At 38.1% G+C, this 12,350-nt stretch overlaps 1 protein-coding gene across 1 annotated transcript; it reads left to right on the forward strand.

The window, feature by feature from the left end:
- The first annotated feature begins 317 nt into the window (after window positions 1-317).
- On the forward strand, window positions 318-6,910 carry LOC132972016 (gastrula zinc finger protein XlCGF58.1-like). The gene is given in 3 exon segments (XM_061034874.1): window positions 318-637; window positions 4,716-6,504; window positions 6,506-6,910. Coding segments are annotated over 3 exon segments (2,067 nt in total). The 5' UTR covers window positions 318-471; the 3' UTR covers window positions 6,618-6,910.
- Window positions 6,911-12,350: the final 5,440 nt, after the last annotated feature.

Below are 12,350 nucleotides of genomic sequence, written 5' to 3' on the forward strand. Positions count from 1 at the left end.
AGAACTCAGGAAAATGTAGAACATATATTATTACATTGTAATAAGTATGTAAATGAGAGAGAGAGAGACTGAAAGAGAAAATCAGAGCTACAGGGCGTGAATGGAATATGAGAGGAATACTGGACACAGAGGGAGAAGGAGAGGGGATAAGAGCTGTCTTTATTCATTCTTATATTACATAAGGGTGACAGGAATAATTTAAAGTCTAGAGAAGGGAAGTGACATGATGATACACACTCTTGAACAGTAGGTGGCGGTATGCACCTTAAGCTGTTTGCGATCGGCCAAAAAATCCCAGAGAAGAAGACTTCCGGTAAGATGGAGGACCGGGTGCAGTATGTTTTCTGAGCTCCGTCTGCTTGTCCCACTTTTACAAATACTTTACCTTCCAACTCAATTCTATCTGATCGTATGAATCTCTAATACACCATACCGACGCTTTAACCATAAAGTGAATCTGGAAACTGCAGCATGACGACGGAAAAGAACCTCTCTTCAGCCTGCAGTAGCTCGGAGATTGACGACCACGATGATGTTAAGATGGAGGTCTCTACCGAGAGCTACAGAAGAAAAGACCCTTTCTCACCAGCGAAGAACCCACCAGCAACTAAAAAGAAGGACACTGGCTCAGAGGAAGGTAGGGAAGGAATGAACGAAGTCCTGAACGCAATAAAACAGCTAACTGGAAAAGTGGACACGCTAGGTACACAGATACAGCAACACTCAGTTATGCTAGCTAACATAGATAAAGCAGTTGAGTTCAATGCGGCTCAAATAAAGGACTACAAAGTCCAGATTCAGACTAGAAGCCGAAAAGTGTCAAATTTAAATGTGAACAATGCAGAGTTCATGGAAAGAGTCCTGGAACTCACTGCTGTCGAGTCAGCCCGTGTTTGATTTTTGCTGCGTATTTATCAGCGCCTTTACGGTAAACAAGAAGAGAGTCTGTGGACCCATGTGACACTGGACTGGAAGTAAACACTTCAAAATAAAAGCCCGGCGATATATAGCTAGATGGCTGAGTAGATAGAATGTGATTTTACCTGTATTAAAAATAAAAGCCTGGCAACCGACTAGATTGATAGATAGATATAATGTAATGTGATTTCCCTGTATTAAATTGTAAATAAAAGCGATGTCTTGATAGGTCTGCAAATAATTTCATTAACCTATGAAGATATCACAGTGGCCCTGAAGGTCAACTGTTTAAATATTTCATAATTGTGAAAAACAGTTCACTAAATGCAAAAATATTTAATTGAACACAAAAACATTTCAAAAGAAACATACAAACATTTTCGGCTTTGTGTGTTGACCGCTGACAGGAAAGTTTTTGTTTGTGAAGACAGGATGCCTGAAAGTCAATTTTTCAAATAACTGGAAACATGTCGTGCAGCCATAATTGTGTAGTAGTCCAGTCCAGGACTTGGAGCACCTGGAGCATGTAGGACCCTTCTGCTTAGTTGTTGATAGTTTGGAGTAAAGGTCATCACCTGTGTTCACCTGCATGAGCGTTTACGTGCCGTCTTGTTCAGAAACATGGAACGTGGAATGTCGTTGTTATGTTCTTTTAGTTATCAGACACCTGCAGCGGTCTCATCTGATCAGATACGATCAGTGCGTCTCCACATAAAGGTAGACGCGGTGCTCATGTCAGCAGGACGCCAGCGCTGTAACTGAATATAAATGAAGTCTCCTGAGTGACTGTACACTGACAGGATCAGAATCTAATGTTAGGAAAGTAAATGTGTTTTCTACATCCAAACGTACCACCCGAGGTCCAGTGAAATAAGCATAATATATATAAATATCTACAGCTCTATTACTGCACACAAACCTTTAGAGTTTATGTAAACAGCTTCTCTAATCTTTAAAGTGAAGAAGACCTTCACACAGCGATACTTCAATTAACAGGATGAAACGTCTGCACATCATTTATAATAATTTAATGATCGTATGGCTCTGGGCTTGAACCATATCACAATGACCTTCATATTATTATTAAACATATTTCACTGTATGGACCTTCCTTTCTTAACATTCTGATCCTGTCAGTGTACAGTCACTCAGGAGATTTCACTTGTAAATTAGAGGTTCTGTAACTTTTTAAAGTTTTTTTTACATGTTTTTTATCGTCTATTAATTAGTGAATAGTTAACTGACTGAAAAGTAGATGTTCACTGTCTATCTGTGTCCTTTATAACATTTTTTACCCGGGTCGGTTTTTCCGCCAAAGCTCCAGGAAATGGCGTTATATGCGCGTTCTCATCATCCTCCTCACTCCGCTCCGCTTAGGGCGCTGACACACCGAGCAGACTTCAGAGAACTAGTGGCGCCGAAGGCCACCTGTGGCGCCGCCTCACGTCTTGGCCAAAAAGTTGCACTAGAACATGCCACAAAGACCACGCCAGCAGGGGGCGGTAGTCTGTAATCGTCATTCCAAAAAGGGGAAACCGGAAGAGGAAGAACGCGGATAGAACATTTTTTTGTTTTGATACGAGAAGACAATTTTCTTACCGCTGTCGCTCAACAGTCGTAATATAGGAACTTCTAATGGAGAATAATGTCTGATAAAAAGGTGAAAATGGCATTGGCAGCCCTCGATCTTTTATTAAACAAGAATAGAAGAGGTTCCTCCGTATTTCTTCTCGTGCACTGGCTCTCCTGTTTTTGCTTTCTGAACAGCCAATCAGAGAGATTCCTACCCCCAACCGCACCGGCTCACGGCGATTCAACATGTGGAACCGGCCAAAAAAAGGCCAACTGGGCGGTGGGGTAGCGATGGAGCTGGACGGCCGGCGGTCTCCTTGGTGTGTCGGGGCCTTTACAGCGATCAACAGTCGAGACTATGAATCTAACATGGAATCTGTTAGTACAAATAAACGACCGGCCTCAAGCACAACACAGACTTTCACGTGTATGACCACTTACCTCCTCTGTAAACATTATGCCGCTAAATATCCAGTGTTTGGCGGACAATATTGATGCTCGTTTGTGTACGTATGAGCACATATGACGAGGACGCGAGCGAGCAACAGGTTACTGGTGCAGTTTGCTTAGCGGCCTGCTGTGTCACTACGCAGTATTTTTGAAAGTTACATATAGCTCCTGAAGGTATAAATTAAATTGCAGCAGGTGAAATATATTTTGCATTCCCTGAAAAATGTTTGTTTTTTAAAATGTTTTTCGCAATTATGAAATATTTAGACAGTTCACCTTCAGGGCCACTGTGTTACATCTATCTATCTATCTATCTATCTATCTATCTATCTATCTATGGCTCACTTGACTTGTTTCTCCCGACAGCGTTATCAACACTCACCACTAAGTGCAGCTCCACTAAACACATTTCACTTCACAATAAAGGCCCTCTATTATCATCTCTTTGAGGTGCTTTTATTGTGAAGCAGACGTATCAGGGGAACACAGTGACTTATAAAAAGAGTTTTTAGCTTTTCTGTTTTGTATGCAATATACATTTTTACTTTTTCAGTCACAACCTGTTTAATTGATCACCTGAACAAAGATTTGCCTTTAGTTATACAACTTTGAGATTTAAATCATTGTGTCCTTTTTGCACTACACAAGAGATCTGTGGTTAAAAAAAGTAACAAAGTAACTTTTACTTAATGAACATTTGAAACAAGCTACTTTTTACCTTGACTTGAGTCCATTCTTAATCTGGTACTTTGACTTGTACTTAAGTCAAATGTCATCAAAGTAACAGTACTTTGACTTGAGTAGAATATTTGAGTCCTCTTTCCACCTCTGGCTTTTCATTTGTATCTTTGTGACACAAACTTCAGGCCAACCTCTGCATAAGTCAGGGCCAGACTCAAAGAATCTGGATCTGTCCCAATCTGTCCTGGCTTGTTAAACTTGCAGCAGGTCATGTTACTTAACTGAACATCAGATGGCTCTATGCGGGTCAGAGGGTTCTGTTGACAGGGGACAACAAGTGAAAGACAGGAAGTCAACTTTCACCCAGGTAAAAGCCAGACAACTTGTGAAGGATGTCCATCTTTCCTTCATTGATCTCATCCACTGTGACTGACACTGCTTCTGCTCAGAGAGTTACTACTCATTTCATAGCTGTAGAAGCATTTCATAGTGAGACAGAAAAATCCTAAAAACCAAGGTAGAAAGGTGAGGAGGTTCCTGTGGGGCTGATAGTCTCTGAATTCATTTGAAAGCACACTGTTTCGTACCACTTTACAGCACTACTGCATTCAGCAAAAGTTTTGAGTCGACATGGTTCTTTATCTTCTCATGGTGTCTGTGTCGGCTTCCTCACCATCTGCTTGTCAACAAATGCACGTTGTTTCAGAGGGGTAGTTGTAATAGTTTTACGACAGCGCAGTTGCAGTCAGAGACTTGCTGTTGGCGCCAAAGAGCACCAAAACTGAAAAGTTACATATTCTGGCTTTAATATAGTATCTTCAGTCTACCACAAGTTCCTTGTTTTCTTTAAAAATAAAGTAGGTGTGTATCCAAAAAGGAACTAAAGTAACCTAAGCTAAAGACAAAATTACAAAATAAGAGCATTACAAACTTTTTTAAAATTCAAAATAAGTGAATTCCAAACATGATTAAAATCTGATCAATTCCAATTAACTATTGATCTTCAGCCATTAAAAATGAAATCATTTGACAGCCCTGATTAATATTAAATATCAGTCTAAGTACCTTTAATGTTTGTTTACTGTGTCCTGCAGATGTCCAGCAGCTGTTGGTGAGTAAAGAAGATCTTCCACCTGAGCAGCAGGAGTGGAGCCACATTCTGGACCAGGAGGACACTAAGCCCCAACACATTAAAGAAGAACATGAGGAACTGTGGAGCAGTCAGGAGGAAGAACAGCTTCAAGGACTGGAGGAGGCTGATACCACCAAGTTCCCCTTCACTCCTGTCTGTGTGAAGAGTGAAGATGATGAAGAGAAACCTCAGTCCTCACAGCTTCATCAGAGACAAACTGAACAGATGGAAACAGGAGTTGATGGAGAGGACTGTGGAGGAGCAGAACCAGAGAGGTACTCAGATCCAGAGAGATGTTTACAACCAGAGATTGAGGTCAAGATTGAAGACTCTGATGAACCTGAGACTGATGACAGTGATGATTGGCAAGAGACAAGAGAAGATCTGTCAGAATTAAACTTGAAAAATAAGAAACTAAAGACTGGTAAGAGACCTCATAAGTGCTCTGAGTGCGGTAAAAGATTTAACCAAAAAGAGCATCTGACCACACACATGATGATTCATACAGGAGAGAAACCCTTCAGCTGCCTTGAGTGTGCGAAAAGATTCAGCCAAAAAGGGTCTCTGACCAGACACATGTTAGGTCACACTGGAGAGAAACCCTACACCTGCTCTGAGTGTGGTAAAAGTTTAAGCCAAAGAGGAAGTCTGGCTACACACATGTTAGTTCACACTGGAGAGAAACCATTTAGTTGCTCTCAATGTGGAAAAGTATTTAGAGAAAAGGGGACTCTGAAGAGACACAAAAAAGTTCACACTGAGGAGAAAGCCTTCAGCTGCTCTCAGTGTAAGAAAAGATTTCACCGAAAAGTGCATCTGACCACACACATGTTAGTTCATACAGGAGAGAAACCCTTCAGTTGCTCTGTTTGCAGTAAAGGTTTTACCCTAAGAAGAAGTCTGACCACACACATGTTACTTCACACAGATGAGAAACCCTTCAGTTGCTCTGTTTGCAGTAAAGCATTTCAACAAAAAGGAGCCCTTACCCAACACATGTTAGTTCACACAGGAGAGAAGCCCTTCAGCTGCTCAGAGTGTGGTAAAAGGTTTAGTTCTAAGGGAAAACTGACCAAACACTTGATAATTCACACTGGAGAGAAACCCTTCAGCTGCTCTTTTTGCAGTAAAAGTTTTAACCAAAGAGAAAGTCTGGCCACACACATGTTAGTTCACACAGGAGCGAAACCCTTCTGCTGCTCTGGGTGTGGTAAAAGGTTTAATTCTAAGGGAGAACTGACCAAACACATGATGATTCACACTGGAGAGAAACCCTTCAGCTGCTCCGTTTGCAGTAAAAGTTTTACCCGAAGAGGAACTCTGGCCACACACATGTCCGTTCACACAGGAGAGAAACCCTTCAGTTGCTCTATTTGTAGTAAAAGTTGTACCCAGAGAGGAAGTCTGACCAGACACATGTTAGTTCATACAGGAGAGAAAGCCTTCAACTGCTCTGGGTGTGATAAAAGTTTTAGTTCTAAGGGAGAACTGAAAAAACACATGATGATGCACACTGGAGTGAAACCCTTCAGCTGCTCTGAATGTGGAAAACGATTTAGAAAAAAGGGGACTCTTAAGATACACAATAAAATTCACACTGGGGAGAAAGACTTCAGCTGCTCTCAGTGTGAAAAAAGATTTACCCATAAGACTAGTTTGACATATCACATGGCAAATCACAGAGGGGAGAAACCCTTCAGCTGCACTGAGTGCAGTAAAAGATTTACCCGAAAACAGTATCTGACCTCACACATTAGTTCACACAGGAGAGAAACCCTTCAGCTGCTCTGAGTGTGGCAAAAGGCTTCGTTCTAAGGGAAATCTGAACAGACACATGTTGATGCACACTGGAGAGAAATGCTAATCCTGTGCAATGGTAAAACTGAGCCAGAGGAATCCAAGTTGCAGCTGCAGTCAGAATACAAAGTAGGAAAATCTCAATGACACCTGAACATGCACATGATTAATTAAGAGTGCAGAGGCCACTGGGCACAAAACTGCTGCAGCCTTTGATCACAAACTGAATGACAACACCTGTAGATGTGAACACCGGCATTCTGGATTTACTCAACATATTGTTAGAAGAAACAATAGAGATGCATTATAGCCTTCAGTGAGTATAACTAAATGGTATATGGAAATAAACACTTCAATTGTGTGTATATTTGTTCTGTTATCATTTCTCTCTTTGGCTTCCTTTTTGCTGCTTCACTGCTTTTTAAAAAAAAAATTAAATAATGTATTTATTTTTAATTACAAGGACCAACAAATTAACACAATACACAACAAACCACAACATACGGGCACATTAAAACAAAACAAAAAACTAACAAAGATTAACAACAGCAGTTTTCACAACCAGTAGAGCTAAATAAATTCATTCATATTCTATTCAATTGTATTTGATGTTCCTATATACATTACACTGAACCATTCCTCTTTCAGAAATATTGCCAATGGGGACCATTCCCTTACAAAAACCTCAAGAGTACCTCTGAGTACATGCGATAATCTCTCCAAAGGCAAGATGGACATCAGTTTTTCATACCACGTTGAAATATCGAGAGGATCTTCGTCTAACTATTTCTGTGTAGCGCTGTGAGGCGTGCAGCATACAAAGTAACTCTAAGAATGTACCGGTGCCTACGGTCACAGAAGTCCAATCCAAGAACAAAATTATGAGGATTTAAAGGAATATAACGCCCAAATATTTTCTTTATCTCATTTTGGGCCGAGAGCCAGAATTCTGTGATTTTAGGACATGACCACATAAGATGACCGTAAGTGCCACAACTACTTTTGCATTTCCGACATAATGATGAGCACGTAGGGTCATATTTACATCTGATAGCCGGGGTCACGTGCAGTCTGTGGATGATCTTATACTGAGTCTCATAGGATTTGTTCGAACGTGTAATCTTTTTAGCATTTAATAAAATCTCTCTCCACATCTCATCATCGAGATGGTACCCAAAATCAACCCAGGAAGCTCTGCTACTGATAGTAGGGATGTTGATAAATATTTGATCATATGAAAAACGTAGAGTTTTTTTGTTTAAAGACGACACTTTTAATAATATATTTTCCAGCTGAGTCATATACAATACAGTATTATGCTGGAATGGGTTTTATATAACTCCTAAGTTGTAGATAACAAAAAAACTGTTTGAGAAAGATAAAATTCATTCATGAGTTGGGAGAAGAGTCCCATCTAAAAAGAAATCTCATATTTGTGAAATACCAGCACTCTTCCATGTCTTAAAACCCCTATCTGTGCAAGACTGTACAAAATCAGGATTACATGAAATAGGAGCCAAAATAGAGTATTAAGTCACAATCCCAAAATGTAACTCACACGATTCCACATTTTCAAGGTGTTTCTGACAATAATATTATCGTTCATTCCTTGTAGACTTATTGCATTGTTTATGAATGACATATCGTAAAGGGCGGCTTCACATCCAGTATTTTCTAAATCCAGAAATGTAGAATTAGCATCATTTTTTCAGTAATGTATGTCATTAATGAAGCCCAGTGGTAGTACATCACATTTGACAGAGCTAACCCCCCTTTGTCCACTGGTAACTGAAGTTTCTCCCATTTAAATCTTGGACGTTTATCTTTCCACACAAATTTTGTTATCATACTATGTAATGATTTTTAAGATTTAACTGGAATATAGTTGGGTAACATCTGCATTGGATATAACAGCCTTGGGAGGACATTCATCTTTATAATAGCAACACGGGCAAGTAATATGGATAAAGAGCTCCATCTTTGAAGATCTTTTCTAATTTCACATACCATTGGGTCTAAATTCATTTTTAACAAATTACCAAAATGACAAGACACTTGAATCCCTAAATATCTAAACCCGTTAGAGGACAACTGAAAAGGTATGTACTTTGCTAAATCAGAACATATTAAGTTTCCTAACGGAAAGGCTAGGGATTTTCCATAATTGACTTTATATCCAGAGAACACCCTGAACTGATTTATTATCTGGATAACAGCTGGGACTAGTCAAAAATAAAAGAACATCATCTGCATACAACAAAATCTTATGTAGTTGTTTCTTGGTTTGGATACCGGTAACAGAGGTGCTGGATCTAATCATCTTAGCTAAAAGTTCCATTGCTAATGCAAAAAGTAAAGGAGATAAGGGGCATCCTTGTTTTGTGCCTTTACTTATTGCAAAAGGAGAAGACATTTCCCCCATAATGGAGACTGGTGCTTGTGGTGCAGAATATAACAATTTGACCCACTTTATAAATCCATCTCCAAAAGCATACTCCTTTAAGGTTTTGAATAAATACTCCCACTCTATATTATCAAATGCTTTTTCTGCATCTAATGTCACCACTAAAGCATTGAGTTTTATTAACTTAACATACTGTAAAATACCCAATAATCTCCTGATGTTTGAACATGATCTCCTATTTTGAACAAAGCCTTTCTGGTCATGTCCCACAATTTTTGGTATGATATGATTAAGCCTGACAGTAATTAAGCTAAAATTTTACAGTCTGTGTTTTCAATACTTATTGGTCTGTAGGACTCAGGAAAATCTGGGTTTTTGTTTTCCTTTAGTAGAACTTTAATAGTGGCCAGTTGCAATGATTGTGGAAGTGTTTAATAGATGATGAATATTTAAACATGCTAGTTAATAGGGGAGAAAGGATTTCTTTAAAGGCTTTATAAATCTCTGGCAGAAGACCATCTGGTCCACAGGCCTTTCCCGATGCAAAGGTATCTATCGCCTCCTCAACTTCCTTACAGCTTATATCCATATCACACTTACTCCTATCTTCTTCAGAGACCTTAGGGAGTTTTATGCGTTGAAAAAAGTTATCATCCATGCGTGTTTTTGAAGTATATAAAGAGGGGAAAAAATCATTAAACACCTTTGTCATTTCATTTTTAGTATAATGCAGCTTCCCATTCTTGTCCTTAATTCTGGTAATATTTTTTTTGTGCGTTTGTTACTCATAAGATTAGCTAAATACCTCCCAGATTTATTAGCATATTCATATACCTTGTGTTTAGAAAAGCTTTAGTTGTTTCCCATAAGTTTGAAGGGTCTGTATATTCATTGTCATTCTCCTGGATAAATAATTTGAGTTCTCTTTGGGTCATAGAACAAAAGTCTGGGTCAGATAAAATAGCTCTATTGCATTTCCAATTATATCTGTTTTAATAACTATTTGATATACAGATACCTAAAAAAAACTGGAGCGTGGTCCGATATATGAATAGATCCAATATAACATTTTTCTACTTTTTCAATAGAGATTTGTGGAACAAGGAAAAAAACTCTTCTAGAGTAAGACCTGTGAGGATTGGAGTTAAATGTAAAGTCTCTATTATCTGGGTTGAGCATACGCCAAACATCTACAAGACTGACTTCATTTAACATTTGACAGATAGCTTTTTGTCTGTGGGTTTGGATGGTTGCGAGATTACTAGGCTGCCTATCCAGTTTCCCATCCAGCACACAGTTCCAGTCACCACCAAAAATAACATGCGGGGAACTATACTGTGCAAGCAATGAAGTTAATTTTGTAAAAATGTTCAACTGATATTTGGTGCAGCATATACATTTAGAATGGTTATTGATTCACCATATAAAAAAACATATAAAAACACAAAGCAACCCTCTGGGTCAGATTCATAATATTCCATTTTAAATGGGAGGTCTTTATGAATTAAAATAGAAACCCCTCTACTTTTGCTATTATATGAGGCAGAAAACACTTGCCCAACCCAGTCTCTCTTTAATTTTGAATGTTCTAAGTTTGTTAAATGTGTCTCCTGCAACAATCCAATAGTTACTTTCTCTTTTTTCAAGTAAAACAGGATTTTCTTCCTTTTAATGGGATGTTTACACCCTTTAATATTCCAGAAACATGTAAAAATTTAATCATATATATTAAAGCTCATATTCAGCCCACTGTTAGGAAATTTACAAATTATTGCTCTGCTGATAACCTTCATTAATATCTGAACTCATTTACAACACAAAAAACATAAAACCAACAAAAAACGGAGACTTCACCAACAAAACAAATAAGAGACATAACACCATGTTTCTCATCCAAACGGCAATAGGCCCAATACAAGTCAAAGAGACCTGTGTTGTGCCCAACCATACCCTAACAACTACAAAAAGGAGCCTGTGTCTGTCAAATATTATTGAAAAATGAATTATTGCCAGAACTTTGATATATACTTTTATAAATATACATATATATATATATTTTAAACCAAAATAATTACAAACGGAACTGATTTCATTTGCAGTCTTATTGCTGGCGTTTTAAAGAGTAAGAAAAACATAAAAAAATAAAGAAGAGAGAGACAAAGTGAGAAGTGCAGCTTCACTGCTTTTTATACATTTTCTTTCTTACAATTTACATTGGTATTGGCGCTATTCAATTCCCACGGTAACCCGACTCGTCATTGTTGGGGTTTTGCAGAGCTAATAAGAGGGCAACATTTATGCTGGGTTTTAAATAGTAATATTTGGTTATTAAATTAATATTAATAATTATCCTTAATTAATCATTAATATAAATCAACAAATGATTAATCTGAGTTAATAAAAACCAGGGGCACCACTCTGATATCAGAGAACAATAACCAAATATCACAATATCAGTTCCGAATTAATTGATTAAATACTAATATTAATAATTATTAAATACCTGTATTTAATAAATTGAAGGCGTGAAATCCGTACACAAGCCCTCGCACCCAGCATATATTGCAATGCACATACACCAGTAATCACAAACAGCTGCTCTATAAATGAAATGGTCATGTGATTTCAAACATTTTGTAGGCTTTATACTTTTAAAGTACATCTTACAAATGATCACAGATGTTAAATTCATAGTGTTCATAATTACACAATGAACTAGCTTCTATGATTGACTTTTTTCTAAATTTTTGGTATTAACCAATCACAGCTTGTGAAAGAATGTGTCATACCTAGTAACAGGGTCGACCACGCCTCCTCACTAAGATAAATGTTTCTGTCTCTTCCTCGCTCAGAGTTGCTCTGAGAATGTTCCTGAATCACTCCTACGCTAAGACTCTTTGATAGGAATGTTTAAGCTAAGTTAGGAGCTCTCTGAGAGGATTCTCAGAATGTTTGTGAACACAAGCCCAGAAAGCCAGTGGCCGGACTTTAATTCAACGCGAGGTACACTGGTCTTTCTGATGGTGGAAGTTGACTGAAAATAACTTAGCATAGCATTGAAAGACCACTCTGATCCCTCATCAGACTGAGTCCTCCTCAGACCACTCTGATCCTCCTCAGTGGATCACAGCTAAGAGGTAGATTAGAACAAGTTAAAATGTTTTGTATTGTATAGAAGGAAACATCTGAAGTCCCTATTGTGGAGTCCTTCTGGATGTTCTAAATATAAACATGATTTTCTCTGAAAAGCAGTTTGCTCTGAGTAGCTGTAACAGAGTTAAAATGCACTTTTTTTTAGTACAGTTTACAATTTATATTTGAGATTTCATTTATAATTTATTTCTGTTAAGTATTTGTGAATTTTATCTTAACGAGTTAAGTATACTTACTGTTATT

Source organism: Labrus mixtus, chromosome 3 (genome assembly GCF_963584025.1).
Source record: "Labrus mixtus chromosome 3, fLabMix1.1, whole genome shotgun sequence".
Classification (NCBI taxonomy): Eukaryota; Metazoa; Chordata; class Actinopteri; order Labriformes; family Labridae; genus Labrus; species Labrus mixtus.